This window comes from Ogataea philodendri (assembly GCF_020536065.1).
Source record: "Ogataea philodendri strain CBS6075 chromosome Unknown scaffold11, whole genome shotgun sequence".
NCBI classification, from domain to species: domain Eukaryota; kingdom Fungi; phylum Ascomycota; class Pichiomycetes; order Pichiales; family Pichiaceae; genus Ogataea; species Ogataea philodendri.
This window is the reverse complement of record NW_025763868.1, coordinates 1-21,595: the sequence shown is the minus strand read 5'-3', so window position 1 is coordinate 21,595 and position 21,595 is coordinate 1. Positions and strand designations below refer to the sequence as shown.

The following is a 21,595-nucleotide window of genomic DNA, read 5'->3' as shown; positions in this document are numbered from 1 at the left end:
GTCGAAGCCTACTGCTCATCGCCTTCCCCCAACTTCCCCAGATTCTGTGGGGAAGTATAAATACTGGTACTCACCGTTGAGTGTCTTGTCGTTCTAGCATGTCTACCAAACACTTTTTGCCAAAAGACCCATTTGCAACCATCAATTTGGCCCTTGAGGGAGCAGTTTACGAAAACCCTAACCTCTCCTTACTGGCCAAAGAGAGGGTCCTATACAATAACAGTTTTGATTCTAACAAAGTCGCCTTGATTTCTGGAGGTGGCTCAGGCCACGAACCTGGCTGGTACGGTTTCGTTGCTGACGGAATGTTGGCAGCCTCTGTCCAGGGAGAAATCTTCGCTTCTCCAAACTACAGAAACATTCAGGCCGCCGAAAAGGTGGTCCATTCCAAAGCAGGAACTATTTTCCTAATCACCAACTACACCGGAGACAACCTGTACTTTGGTATGGCTTCTCAGGAGCTGGTCCGTAAATATGGTGAGGATAAAATCAGAATTCTGAGAACCTCGGATGATGTTGCCGTTCCTAGATCCAAGAGTGACAGAGTTGGAAGAAGAACTTTGAGTGGTATAACTTTGATGGTCAAAGTCTTGGGTGCATGTGCTGACGAGCTAAATGACATTTCAACCGTGTTTGATCTTGGCAACAGCGTCAACCCAAACATTGCTTCCATTAATGCTGGATTAGATCACGTGCATATCCCTACTCATGACAAGACTACTGATTGGGGTCAATTGAAGCCTAATGAGCTGGAGCTGGGCTTGGGTGTCCACAATGAGCCGGGTGTTAAGAAATTGCAACAGATCCCGTCTAACGAGGAACTGATTAAAATCATGCTGAAGTATCTTTTGGACACTACTGATCCCGAGAGAGGATACTTCAAGTACGACAAGGGTGACAAGATTGTCTTGCAACTCAACAACTTAGGTGGCGTTTCGCATTTTGAAATGCTTGCTTTAATGACTGAGACTTTGCACCAGTTGAAAGATGATTATGGAATCGAGGTCAGCAGAGTGTACCATGGCCATTTTGTTACCAGTTTCAACGCTCAAATCTTTACTTTGACCTTATTCAATGTCACAAAGTCTGCTACCAAAAAGTTTTCTGTTGAAAAATTGTTTGAGTACCTTGATAAACCAGTTAAGGGCACTAACTGGCCTGCTAATTATTACCAGTCGCCAAGTCCAATTGATGTCTCTTCAAGAATTGACAATAACTTCAAGCATTATGATGAGGACTCGTCAGCGCGGAAGGTGGAGAAACAAGGAGATGTTAAAGTCAACCCTGAAACATTGAACACTATTATAAGAACAGCCGTCCAGAACATCATTGAAAAAGAACCAGAACTGACCATCTGGGACACCAAGATGGGAGATGGTGACTGTGGAGAGGGCCTTAAAATTGGGGTGGAGGCCATTTTGGACACTTTAGAAAACACAAAATTCACCTCTAGTGGCTCGTTAATTTTGACCTTGAACACTCTGCTGAAAGTGATCAAGGACTCCATGGGAGGAACTCTGGGGGCTATCTTATACATTTTCTTACAAGGTCTTACCAATAAGCTTGAGCTTATCTTGGAGTCATCTCCAAAAGACGATCTTCCAGATTTATTTGCTGAGGCTCTGGACTATGCAATTGAAAACCTCTGCAACTATACCAAGGCAAGAGAAGGAGACCGCACTGTGATGGATGTGCTGATTCCATTCTGCAGAGACTTTTCAAAATCTAGAAATATTGACCAATCCATCAAGGTTGCACTTGATTCCGCAGAGGGAACCAGAAAAATCAGACCAAAGCTTGGTAGAGCCAGTTACGTTGGAATTGATGATAATGAGACGGACTTTCCTCCTGATCCTGGAGCCTATGGTGTTTATGAGATCATCTCAGCTCTCAACAAACTATGAATCTTATTGCTTCCAAATTCAATAAATGTAATTTTTTAAACTTCGTAACTTTTTCATTAGAATCAGAGTATATTTTAGCCAGCACAGATGTTCAAACCCAGCTTATCGACAACCGTCTGCCAATCCAAGAACCGTGGACCGTAAGCATTCGTCTTCCACAGCTCTTCAATGATTGCCCATATTCTTTCAAAATTGGATGCACTGTTTTTGGAGATGATTCCAAAATAGATCAGTTTGACAGTCAATCTGTCGCGATCTTCCGCAGCCACGGCACCTGCAATCAGTAGGGGAAATCCTAAATACGAGCTTAGGTCAGTGTTCAATAGAACTCTCATTGCCCTGAACAAATGCAGCATCAAGCGCTTCACCTCAAAGTCGAGAGAAGACATGTGACGAATCTTTGAAAGAAGAAACAGTTTCAGTGTCAATTGCATGGCCTCGAAGAATGTCAAGTGCAATTCGTTGCTTTGCACTTTCTCAAGACTTGTTATATCTGGTAAATTTGGTTTAGCATTATCGATTTTCTCCTGCCAGCATCGACTTTGAGAATCAACCCAGTCATGGAACTCAATCCTTGTATCTTCGTAGGCACCGTATGCAGAACTAGTGATGGTTTGATACTGCTCCTCTTGACTTCTGTTGACCAAACCCCCCGCCAAGTCGTGGTAGGTTTTGTATAAGAAGTCTTCGCGAGCAACAAACTCGGCATAAAAGTTGTTTAGCTCCCCTAGAAGCAAAAAAAGGTGCACACAGCAACTCATCAGCGGGTTGTTTGAATCCAATGTGGAAATCATCAACTGCTGATCATTGGCGTAAGATAGGATTCTTTTGTACTCGGAGAGAGGGAATGTGGTTCCAAACTTGCTACTCGGCGTGAGCTTCAAAACATCGTGGTAGAAAAACCATCGTAATAACATCATTGACAATGTAGTATTCCCTGTTTCTTCGAGAAAGGAGGCCAACCCAAACCGTTTATAAAGCTTTTTCAACTGCTGAAAGCCAATTTCGCATTCACTTAATCCACCGGTGAATGAACTGATCATCATATGACAAGTAAGAGTAACAGCAAGCTCTAACAACTCCGATTTGGAACCTTCGGATCCCATCACTTTGGAATAAAGCTCCGAGCTCAAACTCAAAGATAACTCGAGATAATAATTTGTCCTTCTGTGGTCTTCCAACTCTAGTATTCCTCCCCACCCACAAAGTGCGTACAACAACGAGGTATTCCTCCCAGCCATAGGAATGAAGCGCTCCAAACACTGGTGGTATTTCCCAGAAGCCGGAATGTATTTCTCAATAATCGAAAACCAACGTTTTCCAACATCATCCAACTGGTAGTCTAGATAGTCTGAAAACGAATTTTCAATTTTCGACTTGGAAGTGACTTTCTGTCCCGGTGATGACACCTTTTTCAGTTTAGGTTTTCTATAGACGCATTGAACATTTCTGCGGACACACGATCCACACTCGGGAATCCTTTCATCGCAGCGCTTTTTGCGCCTTCTGCAATCATCGCAACGTCCAAAAGAACGGCTCGACTTCACGTAGACAAACTTGACCATATCACAATAATGATATCTTATCTAAAAAAAGTCCCTGAATTAGAAAGGAAAAATTGGAGTCACGTGCAAAAATCGACTAAAGGTGGGATGATAGTTTGCTTTGTTACACAAAAGTTGGTATCGGGTATCCTATTCAATACAGAGCGCAATATGGATGGGATGAGGAGTCATTTACTCAAATGGGTAAATTAACTGATCATCTAAGCTGTTTGATAGAAGTGACATCTGTCTGCACCGTTCGCAACTTCCTCATTCGGCACAGCACAGCCGAGATTGTACTTATCTATTTCATGAATCCGCTGGCGAGATGGTTTTCAAAAGGAACCGATAGGCGACTTATCCGAGACCTTTATAAGCTAATACAATCGTCTAACAGTATACCAATTCGTTTCACGAATGTCTCAAAAATCTACCGAGAAATATGAAGTGGGTGCCGAGGTGCATCCTGTCCAGACCCCTAAAGACTTTATCACCTACACATCCGAGGAGGAAAGAGCTGTTGTCAAGAAGATTGATCTCTATGTCTTACCATTGATGTGCTTGGTGTTTTTCTCGCAATACTTAGACAAGACATCGTTGTCATATGCAGCTATTTTCGGTGTCCGGACCGATCTCAACCTCGACGGAGACCAGTACAGTTGGTTGACCTCCGGTTTCTACATTGCTCAGCTTGGATCTCAGTTTGTCTACATGTACGCTTTGAGTTTGTTTCCAATCAAAACAGTGACCAGCGGATGTATCATTATCTGGGCCGCGGTCTGTATGTTACACGCTGCTCCTCACAATTTCGCTGGCTTGATGACTTTAAGAGCCTTCCTTGGTTTTTTCGAAGGATGCGTGTCGCCGTCGTTTGTGATTGTAACATCAGTTTACTATAAAAAGGCGGAACATAGTTTGAGAACCGCTATCTGGATTTCTTGCAATGCAATTGCTCAAATTATCGGAACATATCTATTCTATGGTATCGGCAAAGGGGAAGACTCTATTGCCATGGAAGCATGGAAACTTGGATTTTTAGTCTGTGGTGCGTTCACTTTGGTGGCTGGAGTTCTGTTCTGTGTGTTGATTCCGTTGCACCCTTCAACTGCCTGGTTCCTCAACGAACGTGAACGAGAAATAGCCAGCCATAGAATACTTGCCGAGTCCGACCGTGGTGAGAAAGACAGCTGGAACTGGGGTCAAGCAAAGGAATGTCTAACTGATTGGATCACATGGAGCTCTTTCCTGTTCGGCTTTTTGATCACCGTTACGTCGGGACCGATCTTGTTTTCTACATTGATGATCAATGACTTCGGTTACGACAAGTTCAAGACAATGGAATATTCCTCGCCATCAGGTGCAATCCAATTCTTAGTGATTTGGATAGGAGTTGGAATGTTGCTGATGATTCCAAAACAAAGATGCATAGTTATCATGATTTTGACACTAGTACCATTAGCAGGAAATATCATGCTCGTTTGTATGCGTCACAGCAGTGGATGGGGAGTCATCACTGGGGGCTGGCTCGGATCTTGTATCACCTCGTTCTATTGCATCCTTCTCAGCTTGAACGCTTCCAACGTCAGAGGTAACACCAAGAAGTCGATCGTGAATAATGCTTTTTATGTGGGATACGCACTAGCAGGTATCGTCTACCCTCAATGGTGGGACTACACGAAGGATCCTACATATTTCACAGGATTGGTTGCAAACATTGCGTTCTGGGGAGTCTTTGAGCTCATCGTTTTTGGATACAGGTTTATGTGTATCAGGGAGAATCGTCGTCGTGATCGACTGCAGGCAGAAGGCAAGATCCCAGATTATGATCCAGACCATGATCTTACTGATAAACAGGATCTATATCACCGCTATAGTTACTAAGATTGTACTGATATAAAAAGGTTTAGACCTATATTTCTGGTTCACTAACATCCTTGGAAATGGAGTCGAGCTTACTCTTCATGATAACTCCATCTTTCATAACCATCAGCAAATTTGTCTCAAATTTGTCCATACTGACGATATTTTCGAGCGGATTATTTTCCAGTATCAGCAAATCGGCATAGTACCCCTTTTTGATTTGTCCAATGACATCACTCACCCCCAAACACTCGGCAGGGGTGATTGTCGCAGATCTAAGAATCTCTGCCGCCTCAAGCACTTTTGCCCTCAAAGAAAACTCCAACGTTTGGTAGCCAGTGAGACTTCCTAGCAAATCCGAGCCAAAACAAAGTTTAATACGATACTTCTTTGCCATTGCTAAGCATGCCAGTCCTGATTGTAGAATAACCTTATTTTTTTCCAGCGAGTCTGGGGTCAAAAACTTGGAAAATTGATCAGAGCTCATCACCTTGTAAGTAATAAGAGTTGGAGTAACATAAACACCATTTTTTACAATGAGTTTGGCAGTTTCATCATCAATCAAATTTCCATGCTCAATACCTTTGACTCCATTTTTGATGCAGGTTTGAATAGACCGGGGGGTGTAGGCGTGTGCAGTAACAAAAGTATCGTAAGATTGTGCAACTTTAACAATTGCCTGAATCTCCTCATCCGTGTACTGCATGTTGGTGAGCTTATCCGTTGGAGAAGCAACACCTCCACCACCCATGATTTTAATAAAGTGAGCCCCCGTTCTAAGGTTATCCCGAGCTGCACGCATACATTCGGGAACACCATCTGCAACAACTCCCAGATAGGATCTGTGACAGGCACATGAATCAACCTCATCAGATGCAGTCTCACGATCGCGGAAATCACCATGACCACCGGTTTGTGAAATAGCACCACCACAGAAAAACAAGCGCGGACCCTTGATTACTCCTTCCTCAATAGCTTTAACAAAGTGGTATCCTGCCCCACCTGTGTCTCTGATAGAAGTGAAACCTCTTGCTAGCATCATTTCAATATTTTTAGCAGCACGCATATTCACCGTGTCACGCTTAACATCAAAAAGTCGTCTAAGTTCAGTTTCTCCCGGAGCAGAGACAACGTGAACATGATTGTCAAAGAGTCCGGGACATAGAAACTTGCCTTCACAATCGATAACCTTGTAATCTGAAGAAAATTCTTTTGAAGAAGAAATAATGTCCTCAAATCTTCCGTTGGCAGTGAGTACAGTCTTCTTCTTCACTGCAACTCCCTTATCAGTATCAATAATGACCCCATTGATGAAGGCATATTTCTGAGGCTTAGGAAGTTTCCATGGCTGGACCAAGGCATCAAAATCCTTATCAATCCCCTCGTTAGGGTCGATATTGATTGGGCGGGACATGAAATAATTCTCTAGCATTAGGAGTACTTATATATTGATGGCAAGTTCGCAACTTCCAAAACTGCTGATGAGAAAAGGACTTTCAGAGAAGGAAATCGCTAAAGACCAAATGAGGTGGGTAGTTGCTTCCACGTTTGATATTATATATAGTTATCTTCGCAACTTCCTATTTTGGAAATAACTGTACCGTAAGGAATGAGATCAAAACCGTACATTGTTCAACATTTCAACATCCAATCCAAAGAAGAGTTGCACACCCTTTAGATAGAGAGTTGAAGAACCACAAAACGATAGTACATACGTTTGTAAAAGTTGAACATTTTGTTCAACATAATCCAAGTTCCTTATATAGTTCGGATCTCGGATAAGTTGATAAGAAAAAGCCGCAGGGATATATATTTGATAAAACTCGCCCAATTCACAGGTACACTTTGAAAATGTTGTCGAAACGGTTCCAAATACAGTCAGGGAAATTAATCGAGACCATTCACTCTACAGCCAAGCTGGGGGCCCACGGTGTTTGGGGGTCTGATCCAACCCAAACGGGAGTTAAACGACTCGCTCTCTCGGATTTAGATAAGCAAATAAAAGACTGGTTCATCCAAGAAACAAAGGCTTTGGGATGTTCAATCAAGGTGGACAATGTTGGAAACGTTTTTGCAACATACCCTGGGAAAAACAACAGTGCACTGCCCACCGGTATGGGTTCTCACCTCGACACTCAACCTACAGGAGGACGGTACGATGGCATTTACGGTGTGCTTTCAGGACTGCAAGTTTTGAGGACTTTGAAAGAAAACAATTTCGTTCCTAACTATCCAATAACTCTTGTTGATTGGTGCAACGAGGAAGGAGCCAGATTTCCAATGAGTATGATGGCCTCATCTGTTTGGGCCGGGATTTGTTCCAAGGAGACGGTGTATCAACTCAAGGATGTCTACGACAACAAGACTACTGTCGAGGATGAGCTAAAACGAATTGGATACCTTGGTGATATTGAGTGCAGCCATTCTGCGAATCCTCTAAAATGTCATTTCGAGATTCACATCGAGCAGGGTCCTATTCTGGAGAGCATGCAAAGAAAAATCGGAGTTGTCGACTCCGCCCAGGCGTACACATGGATTGAGGTCACATTCATGGGTGTTGCACAGCATACGGGAACTACTCCGATGGAGTTCCGCAGAGATGCACTTCTTGCATCATCGAAAGTCATCTTGGACATCAATAAAATGGCCAAGTCTCATGGAGGTTTGGCAACCGTTGGTAAGCTGGATTTGCAGCCTGCAGTTGTGAACGTCATTCCCGAGAAAGTTACCTTTGTAATTGACATCAGACATTCTGATGATGTCGCTCACCAAGAGATGGAACAGGAGGTGGAGAAAATTTTGAAAGATGCAGCTTTGAATACTATTGGAAACGGTATTCCACTTGAAGTTTCAAGCAGAACGCTATACAAGTCTCCTGTCAACAAATTTAACAAAGACTTGGTCGCCCTCATTGAATCCTCTGCAAAGGAAATTGTGGGGGAAGACAATCTTCACCATATGGTCAGTGGCGCCGGGCATGACTCTTGTTGTACAAATCGGCTGATCCCTACGGCAATGATTTTCGTTCCGAGTAAGGATGGAATCAGCCACAACCCAAAAGAGTATACGGATCCGAAAGAGATTGAGCTTGGATTCCGAGTTTTACTTGAAACTATTCTTAAGTATGATTCCCTAAGAACTGAATAGAAGAGGATGCAGTCTTCGATGGTCAACTGCAAGAATAGTCTTAATGCCGTATCAAAATTTTGACTTGAAAATCGTTTTGACGTGCTTATTTCTGGCAGCTCGAGGCTCTTGATTGAAATTTTATGCTTTGCGATAAGTTAATGTCACATGACTTGTTCAATAATCAAAATCACATATGCAGAAGACAATGTAAAGAGCCAAATGGGGACATCTACGTCAGAAAACGACTACCGTTATTTCTCCTCGTCGGATTCCCATTCCCTGCAAGCGACCTCAACAAGGCAGCCGAGACAAAGGAATATTTGAAATCTCCAAATGCAAGATTTTTAGTAATTTCTATCTGTGGTGGCATGGAAAATTTGACTTGGGTGCCACGGTATTGGACGTTGCCAAAGTGTATAAAGCAACCCCAAAAACCTGACAGGATGTAAGATTAACATGTCTTTTAATACAGCGGTTTCCCCGGAGTTTGAAAAGAAGCAAACCAGCGCCCTCGAGACAGTCAGTATCAAAGAGGAGGAGTTCACTGCAGGATCGATTTTCCGTGAAGATGATACCAAACTCGAAAAAGCATTGAAAGAAAGGCAAATTGGTATGATCGCACTGGTTGGTGTGTTCGGTACTGGTCTGTTTCTGAGTAGTGGTGGAACCCTTGCCAAAACAGGTCCAGTCGGATTGTGCCTAGCGTACCTAATTATCGGAGTTGTTGTTGGACTCAACCAAATGGCCATGGCTGAAGTTGCAGCCTTGGCCCCTTTGACAGGTTCCAGTATTAGACATTCCGAGATCTTTATCGACGAAGCTGTTGGGTTTGCTTTTGGATGGCTTAAAGTCTGGAATGGAATTCTCCCGGGAGCATTGGTCTCAACAGCTGTTGTCATGCAGTATTGGTCGAATTTATCAGCTGGTGTTTGGATCACCGTCTTTTTAGTTCCAATAACTCTGACAAATATCTTCTCAATAAGAGTTTATGGAGAAGTTGAATTTGTTTTTGCCTTGCTAAAGATTGCACTGATCGTGATCTTGGTTCTTGCAGGATTAGTTCTGGATCTGGGTGGCGTTAAGGGCCAGGAACGCCTTGGATTTCACTATTGGAAGAATCCTGGCCCATTTGCAGATTATATTGCTGAAGGAAGTGTTGGAAAATTTGTGGGATTCTGGGCTGCTTTGTCATCTGTCGTCTACTCTTACGGAGGAGTTCAATCAATTGCTTTGCTTGCGGGAGAAACCAAGAATCCACGTACAAATATTCCCAAAGCAGCAAAAAGAATCTTGTATAGAGTGGTGGCACTTTACATGACAGCAGTGTTCATTCTCAGTCTCATTGTTCCATACAATGATCCAAAGATTGCAACAAGTGACGGAACGGCTGCTCACTCTCCCTACGTGATTGCATTCGAAAGAGGAGGAATTAAGGTGCTGCCTCATATTGTGAATGCATTGACGTTATGCTCCGCATGGTCTGAAGCAAATCTGGGAGTGATGCAGGTTTCAAGAATCTTGTTCTCTCTTGCGGCTAAGCACCAGGCACCAAGTATCTTTTTGCGGACAAACAAGACCTTAAGAGTTCCCTACGTTGGCGTTAGTCTTGCGTTGGTCTTTTGTGCATTGGCATACATGACTCTGAACTCAACAGCCGCAAATGTCTTCAGTTGGTTCCAAAGTGTGACTTCTTCAGTGTTACTGCTTGAATGGATCATCATTGCCATTAACAACATCCGTATGAACAGGGCATTGATTGCTCAAGGATACAAGAGGTCTGACTTGCCTTACCATAACAAAATCGCTCCCGCAAGTGCATGGATCTCTTTGTTCTTTGGAGTACTTCTTCTTCTCACAGGAGGATTTACAACATTTATCCACGGACACTTTTCTGCATCAACACTTGTTTCTTCGTACTGCTCACCACTTGCGTTTGTTGTTCTCTATTTGGGATGGAAATTTTTCAAAGGGACACACCAAGTCAAGCTTACAGAGGTGCCTCTACCTGAACTCTTTGACGATTATCATAACAAACCCGAACCAGAACCTGAGCCTATCAGAGGATGGAGAATCTTGACCTTCTTATGGTCTTGAATGTATCAATTGAAGTTGGAAGGGAACGAGTTCCATGAACCCCAGTCGCAATTATCCCAAAATGTGTCATTGAAAAATAGATCCCAAGTTGGGGAATCGCCAAAATGTTCGTCAAACTCACCATAGTTCTCATCATCTGGTGTACGTATGGTTTTCGAAGTGGAAGCTGGAGACTCCAGCCCTTTGGATATCGGAAATAATTCTTTTTCATTGTGTGTAGAGTCTGACCTTTCGTTAGTACTAGCTCGGCGAACATATGACTGCGTCAGATGTAATCCTCCAAAAACTGGATAAATATCTTTCGAAATTGCTTCCGATTGTTTGTACTTTAGGACGGGACCAGATTCCTTCGGAACTCCTATAAACCTTCTATCTTGTCTGTCGAGAAGTTGAAGCAGCTTTCTTAATATGCGAGTCCCTTGATGTACGACGGGACTGATAACATGAAAACTTGCTAGTAGTTCTAAATCTTTAGAACAGCTTTTCACTTGTGATTTGATATGTAAGGAATATCTTGGTTTTTCCACTAAGATGAATATTGCTTGTGCAATCGATGCGGAAAATATCTGATAACCCTGCGTTAGAAATTTTGTTGTTCCAATATACTGGACTGACATCTTTAACTGATTGTAGGCCTGAAGAACTTTTTGGACAGCATCTTCACACGCATTGAACGAGTAATCAACCCTTGGGGACAAAAACACTCGATGCATACGCAGTTTCTGCGTATACGCACAGCTCCAGAGATAATGAAACTGCCAATGCACCAGATTCAGCTGTTGATCTTCAGGAAGGATTGGAAGCGTACCATCACTTGTGAATTTTAGATACCACGGAAGCGATCGAAGGAAAAAATCCAATCTCTGATCGACTTGTATTATATCATCCAGTGATGATGTATATTCCCCATCCTCATTCCAGAGAGTGTTGAAAATTTGCAGCAGCCGATTAATGTAAATGGTCACTGAAACATAGGTAGGTTGTTTTTCCAAAGGAAGCTCTTCAACATGATCGCGTGTAATTCCAGAATCGTGCGCATTTGCCAACATTGGTACAGTACATTGAACGCTTCTAATGAGTGGAGGACGACTCAGACTGACTGCTTGAAATGAATCACAGGAGCACAAATCCCACCAGAGACGTTTTTTGATCTCAAACTCAATGTGATTATAGTTATTATGACTTGGAACTTCAAGTCTGTGAAGCCCCAATTGCTGTGCAGCAGCTACAGCCTGTCCAAGTAATAAATGTAAACTCTGGCTATCGTTTCGCGCGTGAAAGTATGTCTGAAGAACAGAAAATGCTTGCAGATGTAGTAATGTAGGCGAATACTCAAATTTTGAAAGGTGCATAGCTTGACGGCATCCATTGTACCAAGGAATTGAGAGCTCGCGAATCAATCTAATATTCAAATCAGCTGATATCATTGTGGGAGAGATGAATGAGCTACTAACTGTCAGCATTGCAAGCAGCAAAGCCAAAAAGTCCAGCTTGATGGCTGAAACGTCAGATCTCCAAAAGTTTTTGTAGTCTTCCCAGAACGAACCGAAGTGTATAGTTCTATAACACCAAGAAATATCATAAAGATACACTTTCACCAACAAGTCACACTCAGTTTTTTCAGGAATCAGATCTAATAGCTCTTCAACTGCAGATTGTGCAATTTTTGTGCTGGACTGTAATGGCTGAGGGATAGTACTGTATAACGTACAATTTCTTATCTGTGAACAAATTTCTTGATCGATTACAGCCAGCCCATGATTGGCCACCTTTGGGGAGACATCCAACAGAGTTCTACCAAAAGATGCCAATTGATATGACTCCAAGACGGAAAAATCGCTATCATCACTCATCGGGAAACGAGAATCTCGTTATCACAAAAATTAGGAACTGGTAAAATAGTTTAGTTTAGTTACGATATTACACAGCCTGATAATATTATCTATACTCGTCGATGACACTGAATGGTGCAACATAAGTTCCGACGGATTCGTAGCCAAACTCATACCCAAAAGCGGATGGACCACCACTTTTCAATGCTTCTGCAGTGTCAGTCCATTTGGTACTTGGGCAGATAGCTATGACAAACACATGTAGACCGTATCTGTAATCTTGTGTTCCGAGTCCTTCGCCGGTTTCTTTGTCATTAACCGATATTAGATCCGGAACAGACGCAACAACCTTTTTTTTGCCGTTTTGATTGACCTCGCAATAGATATTTTCGTTTTTGAAAGGAATAGTCATGACTGAGTCGCTGTCTTCCGACTTAACATCGATTTCACCGTAAACATGTCCTTTGAATGTGCGTCTCTCGACACGGATAATCTTCCCGGAAAATATCTTTTCAGCTGTCTTGGATCCCCCACAGGCATTAATGATGTATTCCGGCAGTTTTTCAACCTCCGAATTCTGTCTAGCTTCATGTACAGCTCTTCCCACCCTCCATGCCAAGGAAGTCGTATTAAAAATACTCTTGTCAGATATATCCTTTCCGTTCATAAATGACACCATTGCACAGTGAGCTCCAATCTCTGACAAACTAGCACGGAACACCTGCTCAACAATAACATCGCTTATAGCTTCCGAAAGAAGAAGAGTAGTTCCATTGCCATCACTCAAAGCGCAAGGAGGAAAACAGGGCGTAGTTGAGTAACACACAGGGATCATTTGCCATAATAGAGGATAGGCACGGCCCATGAAATCTGCATCGATACATGGGATTCCTAGATCTCCTGCAATTTTCAAACCTGTCAGACCATTTCCTCCACCGATCTCCCAAGGAAGAGACGCTTGAGGTAGCACATCTGTATGCTTTTTGATCAAGTCATATGCATGAATCATTTCATCTCCACTCAATTGTTCAAGACCAACTGTTGGAGAGCCCGCATATCCCACAGCAGTAATTGCTCCATCACCCTGCTGGTATTTATGGAAGTCCTGTGGGCGTATGATTCTGACCAGCTTACCTGAGCGCACCATATTACGCAACGCAAGAAAGTAATGGTACGGTGTTCCGCCACCGCCACATCCGAGAATATAAACTCCAATTCGTAAAAATTCACAATCAACCTCCGATAGAATCCATTCTCCTTGAGTATTAATAAATGGCTTGTAACTGTTAACGTCAAATTTCACCTCATGCTCAATGATTTTCTGGGAAGAAAATGTAGAGTTCTTTGCAACACTTCCACCAGACTTCTCAGAATCGTGATCATCGTTGTCGATAGGCTGCGAGTATTTCATAGAATGATAGTCAACATCTCCAATAACTTTGACAATGAATTGAATCGTGTTTGGCACATAGGGGATAGGATTTGCAACAATATTGTCAAAAACAAGAGAATCTTTCAGAGCACCTTTTGAGACAGCTTTTGCAATCGCACTCTCCTTAAGACCTGCAAGTATTTCATCCTTACTATCCGTGGGATCTAACTTCTTAATTGCCTGAACGGATGCTGATACTTTACCAATTGCTGCACCAATAGCATTGACCACTCCAAAAAAGGGAGGACGGAAAACAGAACTTGCTCCTTCTAGTTCTGGAGGTGCAATCAAGGACCCCCCACCCACAAGAACAACTGGAATCGGATCTGCAGACGTTTTCATCCTATCGATAACAGCTTCCAGCATCTTTTTAAGCTCAGAGGAAAACTTCTGTTTAACATCCTTCGAAAACTTTCCTTTCACCTTGCTGAAATCACCCACACCGAACAACTCCTTATCTTTAATTGAATCATCTTCCATTCCTATTGCACAAGTGACATCTGTTGCCGTGACAGTTTTCCCTCCAAACACAAGACCTTCGGTTAAAATTTTTGCGCCGGTGGATTCAGGTCCTATTGTCACGTCATTGCCTATTCTGACAACAGATCCCCCACCAAGACCAATGGATTCCACATGGGGCATGGAAAAGTTTGTCCTGACACCAGCAATAAAAGAATACGCAGAGGATTGCCGGGGAAACCCAGATGGAAGCAGTAAACCAACGTCAGTTGTAGTTCCCCCAATATCTGCAACAATAACAGGCTTTCCATGAATAGACTTTTCCTTTGCACATAAAGTTGCTGCACCTCTCATCGAATTTGTTGCACCTGAGGAGAATGTCTTCACTGGCGTTCTCATTGCCTCGGAGGTGGAAACAACAGTGCCATCATTTTGGGTCAGAAGCACAGGGCAATGTAGGCCAATTTGCTTCATTGCATCTTTAAAAGAAAGAATGATCTTCCTAGCAAATGTCATGATGGAAGCATTTAAAATTGAAGCATCCTCTCTCTCGATGAAGCCGATCGTGGAAATAGTGTGAGAAAGAACGATGTTTGCTTTTGGCAAAATCTTCCGAATTATGGCCGCTGCTCTTTCCTCTTGAGCAGGGTACATTGGTGAGAACTGCCCAGTGATAACAATCGCATTTATACCTAGCTCTTTGATCTTGAAAGCATGTGTCTTAACAGCTTCTTCATCTAGAGGTCGGACTTCGTTTCCATCAATTCTGTTACCACCTGTCAAAATTGCGCTATATCCTTCCATAACCGATCTCAAACCTCCTGGAAAATCGGAGAAGGGAGGAGCGTACTTGGAGTAGTTTGTACTCAATCGAAGAACCGCAACTTTTTCCAGTTTCGCCTCATCCTGCTCAATAACAGCATTTATAAAATGCGTTGTTCCAATGGTAACTGAGGCAATGTGACTTTTTTCAATTTCGGGGCAATCACTCATCAAAGACATAATGGCTTTTTGAATTCCGTCGGAAACGTCAGAAGTGGTCGCTGATTTATTCCAAGCAAGAACTCCTCTATTTGGAGAGTCAAGTGCAAGTGGATTCATAAGCACCGAGTCCGTGTTTGTTCCCCCAACATCGACTCCAATCAGGAGTTTTCCTGCCATTGACATTGAAAAATCAGATGAGAATGTAGTATCAGTGAACAGTCATCTTATTTAAGTATGGATACCAGATCAGACAGCATGTCGGTTAAAAGTGATTTTAATTGGATCGATTTTCTTGGGAAGTTCTGCAAATGGAAATTGAATACCGAAAAATAATTTCCGATACACTGATAACCAAAAACATGATATCCGCGAATCGGACGGTCAAGGGAGGAAGTTGCTTACCCTGTCGCCTTAAGAAGTTAAAATGCAACCAAGAGTTACCCTGTGGATCTTGTGTCAGACGCAATACTCAGGCAGATTGTCAAAAGAATCCACCGAAAGCCTGGATAAGCAGAATTCACAAGCCATCAAAACATTCACGAACAGAGTCTTCCAAAAAGCGACATCCTGAGTCAATCAAAGTAATTGCCTCCGACTGCTCGGTTCAAAAACATATTAAATCCAACTCTCTTGCATCGATAAGTGCAAGAATATCCGGCTCCAATTCAACCTCAAGTTGGGTTCTTTACCTAGTCAGGCTGTTACCTTGTAAAGTTGATTGCGATATTCTAGTTGGCCTATATCTCAAAAATATTCATGGCTTACTATGGGCCATTGACGAACAGCAGTTTAGGGAGACCTATCACCTATTCTGGGAGAATACGTTACGTGTCACAAGTTTGATGGATCTAGCAATGATATTTGCAATGCTATGCGCTGTGTCGACAGCATTGCCAAGACAGGTCGCTACAATTCTTTCAAAATCTCACGTTATCACTCACAATTATACGAATATTTGGTACCGTGCCTGCAAGCAATCAATCAGATCATATGAGTTAGATCGAAATCCAACTGAAAAGCAAATATCGGTTTTCTTGATACTACAATACTGTTATCTTTCGAATGGAGATTTGTTTGCATTGAGATCTTATCTAGGTGAAACTGTAACAGCATGTTATCTTACTGGACTACACCTCGAATCGAATGATCTTAGTGACAAGGAAATGGAGTCGAGGAAACAACTCTGGTGGAACGTGTTTTATATCGATACCCTTGTTTCATTCTACACAGAACTGCCACCATTTATAAAATGCAAAAACTCAAATTGCACAACACCGGACTACCGTGAACAAAACACTCCACACGTAGTTTTGCGGAATTATAATCCAGCATCCAGTCCGATGCTATTCTCCGGAAACTTCTACCTCACGAAATTAATGAAAATTGCTAATAGCATCTGGGATAGTCATGGGAACTTTTGTTCGTCCAAAAAAGTTATCGATGCTCATTTTAAGATTCTGGATTCATTCATTTTAGAGATACCGTGGTTTCTCAAAGTTCAAAAGGACAAGCAGCTCCCTGAAATCCCTGTCTATTTACAGCCAATAATTTATTGGTCCATCGTTGATTTATGGTCTAAAATTTATTTGATCAGGTTCAAGTATTCCTACAAAACTGTTTTTGAATCAAGTTTTGGATCGAACACTTTTGAAGCGATTGATATACTCCATGAGAGATTCCCACAATACATGAGCTATGACAACCTCATGCTACATTCTCAAACTCTGACCATAATAGCCTATCTGCTACTGGCAAGTCTGAAATACACAAAAACATGCCACTCCAGTGTGATAAATTGCGTGGTGAGATCACTGGAGACACAAAGAGATTGCCCTTTTGCAAATCATGAGATCTACTCAATATTTCGAATTCTTGCAACATTCTCAGGAAAACATGCCTGTGCAATTCCCGAAAAACTTTGGATCAATGCTGGTGAAATGCTTAAAGGTCGAGCCCGATTCTCCCAACTTTCTTTCCAAAATCAATGACGCGCAATTCGTTTCCCAATACAGTTGGGCAAATTGCCAATACCCGACAACCAAATAAGATATAGTATGGTTTTTTTTTTTCTCTACAATAGCTCGTGCGTTGATTAAAATGGTATAAATCTTATCTACTTTTATAACGTTCCTCGCTTATCGACCAATAAAATTTTAGCAACCCCGAGGGCTTCTCGCATGCATATCCGATATGTTTAAACCCGTTATCTAAACTGAATTATTTATATAACATTCTAATCCATTGGTGTTAAATAGATTTGGTATTGAGAAAACGATCGTATTAGTTATGTCTGCTTGGACTAGGCTTAAACGATTTGCTGAGGTTAAGAACTCAGGCGCAGATGGGGTTCCTGTTACCCCTTGGATAAATCATGATATCGTTCCACTCCCTCCAAGTCGTAGAAAATGGGATGTGTGGACATTCATGGGATTTTGGGCAATCAACAATCTTTGCATATCGAACTATCAGGTGGGATCAACGTTGATTGCGATCGGAAACTCCGTGTGGATGGCTATGCTAGCGAATATTCTTGGGAGAATTATTATTTGTTTGATGGCATGTTTCAATGGGCAAGTTGGAGCAGAATATCACATTGGGTATCCGGTGTTCAGCCGTGCAATTTGGGGAATGAAGGGTTCCTACATCGCCATCATTCAAAGAATCATGCTCGGTGTTGTTTGGTTATCGACGCAATCTTGGACCGGTGGTCTTTGTATCTCGACTATGCTCTCGGCTTTGGCTCCTGGATACCAAAATATGGAAAACAAAATGGCCCCTGGAACTCATATGACGACGAAGGAGTTCACCGGCTTTGTAATCTACTGTGTTTTGATGTGCGGTATGATCTATGTTCCTCCTGAAAAATCTGCTCGCCTCTTGACCACACTGAATACGATGACAGGCGTCACACTTTTTGGAATGATGGTGTACTGCTTGAGCGCAGCACATGGTGGTGGTCCACTGTTGTCCGCACCAGCAACTGCAAGTAACGCCTGGGACAAAGGATGGGCCATTATGGCGGGAATCAAAACGACTATCGGAACGATTGCTGTTGGTCTGACGAATCAACCAGACTATAACAGGTTTGCAAGAAACCACAAAGATCCATTGATTGGCCAAATAGTTGCAATCATGTTCTATGGATCTGTTGTGCCCTTGATGGGCTGTTTGACAACGTCTGCTTCTGCAAAGCTCTATCCAGATACTGATGGAGGGATCTGGAATCCCCCGCTTTTGGCAGCACGGTGGCTAGATGACGACTATAATGCGAAAAGCAGAGCTGGAGCCTTTTTTTGTGGTCTCGGGCTGTTAGCAGGACAGCTAGCAATCAACACTGTCGACAATGCATTTTCAGCAGGTATGGATTTCTCTGGACTATTTCCAAAATATTTGACTTTGAAGCGCGGGGCTTATCTGGGTCTGTGTATTTCAATTCTTTTGCAGCCATGGCAGTTATTATCGACAGCAGGTGTGTTCATTAATGTGATGTCAGCCTACGCTGTTCTCTTGGGGGCTATGACGGGAATTATGGTGTGCGATTACTGGGTTGTGAGGAAGCGGAAATTGAGATTGACCCACCTATTTACTCCAGATAGGAGCTCAATCTACTGGTTCACTGGAGGTTTCAACTGGCGCTCATTTGCAGCTTGGGTCATTGGATTTGCACCACTAATGCCCGGATTTATCAACGCATGCAACTCAGACATAAAAATTCCTTCTGGTGCAACTCATCTATATCAACTGGCTTTCTTATACGGGTTTGTGGTTTCATTTCTGCTACATTATTTGTTCAACGTTTTGTCTCCGCCCACAGGATTGGGTGAAGTTGATACTACAGATCCCTTTGGTACGTTTACTTACGAAGAAGCGCAAAGATTAGGAATCCACTTACAGGATACTCTCGATGATTCGCAGACTATTGACGATTCCCCTGAGAAAGTGGGAAAAGAGTCCTTCAAGATTTCGCAAATTTCTGTGTAGTTACTATTATTGATATACACTGCCTTCCTATGATATACATGTTCCAAATTTGGAAAATTATGGAGCACGAAGCCCGTTCGAAAATCTTCAAAAGTCGGTTTTTTCTTTTCTTTTCGAGTGAGTTTTTGTAAATAGCGAGGGACATAGGAGATAATCGGGTTTAATTTATTAAGAGCGAAATTTGATATAAAGGACACAAGAGCACCGTGAATCCTCACAAAAAATTTATTATGACAACTCCTGTTGAATTAGCTCCTCCACTTTCCGGTAGAGATGCAGTGGCTGATGCTCTTTATAGATACCTTCTAGGTTGCGACACGTCAAACGTGGAGCTTTTTGATTCAAGCTTTACAGAGAATTCTACGTTTACTTTGAACGGTCAGTCGTCGAAAGGCCTGGCAGAGATCAGAGCTAACGTGTACGATAGAATCTCCAAGCTGGACACTACTCACTCATTGACCAACATTAGGATCAATATTGAGAGTTCCGAAGTCGATGCTTCCATTACTGCAAACGCAATCTCTCAACATTACCGCCAGGGTAAGGGACTGGCACCAGGTGAGAGCAGCCTTTTGGTAGGAACACTATATAACGGTACCCTTACAAGAGACAAGGGGTCATCTTTATGGAAGATTAAAGATCTTTCTATCAAAATGATCTGGGCAGATGGCGATTTTGCAGTTATGGCGTGAATGGAGAATTAAGACGTTAAGTTGACTCAAATAGTAACGTGACAGTAAATTAGAATATTAATTACTTAAGTTCCGGAACTAAGTCGCCTCAACAGGATCGGTCTCCAATTACAAATATAGATAACGAGGAATCGTGCCTTGTGAATTTATGGCTCATCTGAGAGGCTCGACAGCACGAGGGTTTGATATCACATTTAGCATCAAGCTATGTAAGAGAAAAACCACACCAGCTTTGCCAAACTTTGGGTCAACAAAAATTATGCATGAGAACGTTGAATACTTGGCATTCCCCTTTATGCAACCTTATTCACACGGGGCGACCGAATGCGCCCAACAGTTTTCCAGCTTATTGTCAGGAAACGTTAATCAGCCGCACTCCGGAGAAAAGTAGTGTGTCCGATCTTGGAAACAAAGGGATAACTGCGGGCAGAGTATATATCAGGACCTCCAGATCCAGCCGGTCAGGATCCATGGTGGACGGGACATACGCGGGACAAGTGTGTAGTTTGGCGGACTTTCGCACATAAGTGAGTGCGGGCTTATTCTCCAGCAAGACTAGGCGACCGTCGCGTGGGCAACGTCGACCTCTGAGCTGACACATGGTTGATTCATTTTGATTCTGGTCCAGCTCGGGGCGTGCATGGCTATTCATGTTGGTACTTACTGCGTTGCAAAAAGCATCCTACGGTGGAACAAAAAGCTTACTCAAGTAGATGCCACTGTTATTCAGTCATACATAACCGCATCACTCGCGCAGGATCTCGTGTGCGATCTCTGCGGCGTGCGTCTCGAGGGCAAAGTGGCCTGCGGGGAGGAGCACGACGCGGCAGTCGGGGGCGTCTCTGCGGAACGCGTGGGCGCCGGCGGGGACGAAGATGGCGTCGTTCTGGCCCCAGACGGCGAGCACGGGCACGCGGTGCTCCCGCACGGCGCGCTGGAACTGCGGGTACAGCGCGACGTTGGACGCGTAGTCGCGGAACAGGGCGACCTGGGCGTCGAGGTCGCGCAGCAGCAGCGCGTGGTCGAGCACTGCGGGCGCCGGGTCGACGGGGCGCGTGGCGCCGTCGAGGTACTGCGCGTCGGTGGACGCCTTGTCTGCGACGATGCCGCGGAGCAGCTCGGCAGCACCGTCGGTGCCTGCCCAGAGCTCGCGCACGGGCGCCCAGAACTCTGCGCCGAGACCCTCCTCGTACATGTTGCCGTTCTGGGTGACGATGCGGGCGATGCGCTCCGGGTGGGCGAGCAGCAGGCGGAAGCCCGTGGGGGCGCCGTAGTCGAACACGTAGAGCTCGAACTTGTCCCAGGCGAGGGCGTCGACGAAGGCGACGATGGCTGCGGCGATGGAGGCAAAGGTGTGGGGGCCGGGCTGGCGAGAAAATCCGAAGCCGGGCAGGTCAGGGGCGACGAGGTGGTAGCGGTGGGCGAGGCGGGGGATGAGGGTGCGGAACATCAGGGAGGAGGTCGGGTAGCCGTGGAGGAGGAGCATCTTGCGGGGGTTGTGGTGGCCGTCTGCGCGGTAGAAGATGTCGTTGATGTAGCCGAAGGGGGCAGAAGACGCAGGGGAAGGAGCAGCAGGAGCAGCAGGGGAAGCAGGAGAAGGAGCCATGGGAGAGGGGAAAGCAATTGGGAAGGGGAAGGGGAAGGGGAGAAGTGGTCGTTTATATACGATGTGTCGGAGAGGTAT

At 43.7% G+C, this 21,595-nt stretch overlaps 15 protein-coding genes across 15 annotated transcripts; 8 read left to right on the top strand and 7 right to left on the bottom strand.

Moving 5' to 3' along the window:
• Positions 1 to 98: 98 nt before the first annotated feature.
• OGAPHI_001346 (uncharacterized protein) lies at positions 99 to 1,904 on the top strand (the record flags this gene model as incomplete). The annotated part of the gene is made up of 1 exon (XM_046202097.1): positions 99 to 1,904. The coding sequence occupies one exon, from the start codon at positions 99 to 101 to the stop codon at positions 1,902 to 1,904; it is 1,806 nt and encodes a 601-aa protein (XP_046063488.1).
• OGAPHI_001347 (uncharacterized protein) lies at positions 1,226 to 1,537 on the bottom strand (the record flags this gene model as incomplete). Its single annotated transcript, XM_046202098.1, has 1 exon — positions 1,226 to 1,537. One exon carries the CDS (start codon positions 1,535 to 1,537, stop codon positions 1,226 to 1,228), a length of 312 nt encoding a protein of 103 aa, XP_046063489.1.
• Positions 1,905 to 1,978: 74 nt separating the features above from the next.
• OGAPHI_001345 (uncharacterized protein) lies at positions 1,979 to 3,469 on the bottom strand (the record flags this gene model as incomplete). The annotated part of the gene is made up of 1 exon (XM_046202096.1): positions 1,979 to 3,469. One exon carries the CDS (start codon positions 3,467 to 3,469, stop codon positions 1,979 to 1,981), a length of 1,491 nt encoding a protein of 496 aa, XP_046063487.1.
• A 396-nt stretch (positions 3,470 to 3,865) lies between these two features.
• OGAPHI_001344 (uncharacterized protein) lies at positions 3,866 to 5,329 on the top strand (the record flags this gene model as incomplete). Its single annotated transcript, XM_046202095.1, has 1 exon — positions 3,866 to 5,329. One exon carries the CDS (start codon positions 3,866 to 3,868, stop codon positions 5,327 to 5,329), a length of 1,464 nt encoding a protein of 487 aa, XP_046063486.1.
• Positions 5,330 to 5,357: 28 nt separating this feature from the next.
• Positions 5,358 to 6,740, bottom strand: OGAPHI_001343 (uncharacterized protein; the record flags this gene model as incomplete). The annotated part of the gene is made up of 1 exon (XM_046202094.1): positions 5,358 to 6,740. The coding sequence occupies one exon, from the start codon at positions 6,738 to 6,740 to the stop codon at positions 5,358 to 5,360; it is 1,383 nt and encodes a 460-aa protein (XP_046063485.1).
• Positions 6,741 to 7,159: 419 nt separating this feature from the next.
• Positions 7,160 to 8,455, top strand: OGAPHI_001342 (uncharacterized protein; the record flags this gene model as incomplete). Its single annotated transcript, XM_046202093.1, has 1 exon — positions 7,160 to 8,455. The coding sequence occupies one exon, from the start codon at positions 7,160 to 7,162 to the stop codon at positions 8,453 to 8,455; it is 1,296 nt and encodes a 431-aa protein (XP_046063484.1).
• A 326-nt stretch (positions 8,456 to 8,781) lies between these two features.
• Positions 8,782 to 9,336, bottom strand: OGAPHI_001341 (uncharacterized protein; the record flags this gene model as incomplete). Its single annotated transcript, XM_046202092.1, has 1 exon — positions 8,782 to 9,336. The coding sequence occupies one exon, from the start codon at positions 9,334 to 9,336 to the stop codon at positions 8,782 to 8,784; it is 555 nt and encodes a 184-aa protein (XP_046063483.1).
• Positions 8,894 to 10,531, top strand: OGAPHI_001340 (uncharacterized protein; the record flags this gene model as incomplete). The annotated part of the gene is made up of 1 exon (XM_046202091.1): positions 8,894 to 10,531. The coding sequence occupies one exon, from the start codon at positions 8,894 to 8,896 to the stop codon at positions 10,529 to 10,531; it is 1,638 nt and encodes a 545-aa protein (XP_046063482.1).
• Positions 10,532 to 10,536: 5 nt separating this feature from the next.
• On the bottom strand, positions 10,537 to 12,384 carry OGAPHI_001339 (uncharacterized protein; the record flags this gene model as incomplete). Its single annotated transcript, XM_046202090.1, has 1 exon — positions 10,537 to 12,384. One exon carries the CDS (start codon positions 12,382 to 12,384, stop codon positions 10,537 to 10,539), a length of 1,848 nt encoding a protein of 615 aa, XP_046063481.1.
• Positions 12,385 to 12,469: 85 nt separating this feature from the next.
• On the bottom strand, positions 12,470 to 15,421 carry OGAPHI_001337 (uncharacterized protein; the record flags this gene model as incomplete). Its single annotated transcript, XM_046202087.1, has 1 exon — positions 12,470 to 15,421. One exon carries the CDS (start codon positions 15,419 to 15,421, stop codon positions 12,470 to 12,472), a length of 2,952 nt encoding a protein of 983 aa, XP_046063479.1.
• OGAPHI_001338 (uncharacterized protein) lies at positions 13,532 to 14,567 on the top strand (the record flags this gene model as incomplete). The annotated part of the gene is made up of 2 exons (XM_046202089.1): positions 13,532 to 13,534; positions 14,037 to 14,567. The coding sequence occupies 2 exons, from the start codon at positions 13,532 to 13,534 to the stop codon at positions 14,565 to 14,567; spliced, it is 534 nt and encodes a 177-aa protein (XP_046063480.1).
• A 176-nt stretch (positions 15,422 to 15,597) lies between the features above and the next one.
• On the top strand, positions 15,598 to 17,226 carry OGAPHI_001336 (uncharacterized protein; the record flags this gene model as incomplete). Its single annotated transcript, XM_046202086.1, has 1 exon — positions 15,598 to 17,226. The coding sequence occupies one exon, from the start codon at positions 15,598 to 15,600 to the stop codon at positions 17,224 to 17,226; it is 1,629 nt and encodes a 542-aa protein (XP_046063478.1).
• A 298-nt stretch (positions 17,227 to 17,524) lies between these two features.
• OGAPHI_001335 (uncharacterized protein) lies at positions 17,525 to 19,219 on the top strand (the record flags this gene model as incomplete). Its single annotated transcript, XM_046202085.1, has 1 exon — positions 17,525 to 19,219. The coding sequence occupies one exon, from the start codon at positions 17,525 to 17,527 to the stop codon at positions 19,217 to 19,219; it is 1,695 nt and encodes a 564-aa protein (XP_046063477.1).
• Positions 19,220 to 19,449: 230 nt separating this feature from the next.
• On the top strand, positions 19,450 to 19,911 carry OGAPHI_001334 (uncharacterized protein; the record flags this gene model as incomplete). Its single annotated transcript, XM_046202084.1, has 1 exon — positions 19,450 to 19,911. One exon carries the CDS (start codon positions 19,450 to 19,452, stop codon positions 19,909 to 19,911), a length of 462 nt encoding a protein of 153 aa, XP_046063476.1.
• A 745-nt stretch (positions 19,912 to 20,656) lies between these two features.
• On the bottom strand, positions 20,657 to 21,517 carry OGAPHI_001333 (uncharacterized protein; the record flags this gene model as incomplete). Its single annotated transcript, XM_046202083.1, has 1 exon — positions 20,657 to 21,517. One exon carries the CDS (start codon positions 21,515 to 21,517, stop codon positions 20,657 to 20,659), a length of 861 nt encoding a protein of 286 aa, XP_046063475.1.
• Between the last annotated feature and the right edge of the window lie 78 nt (positions 21,518 to 21,595).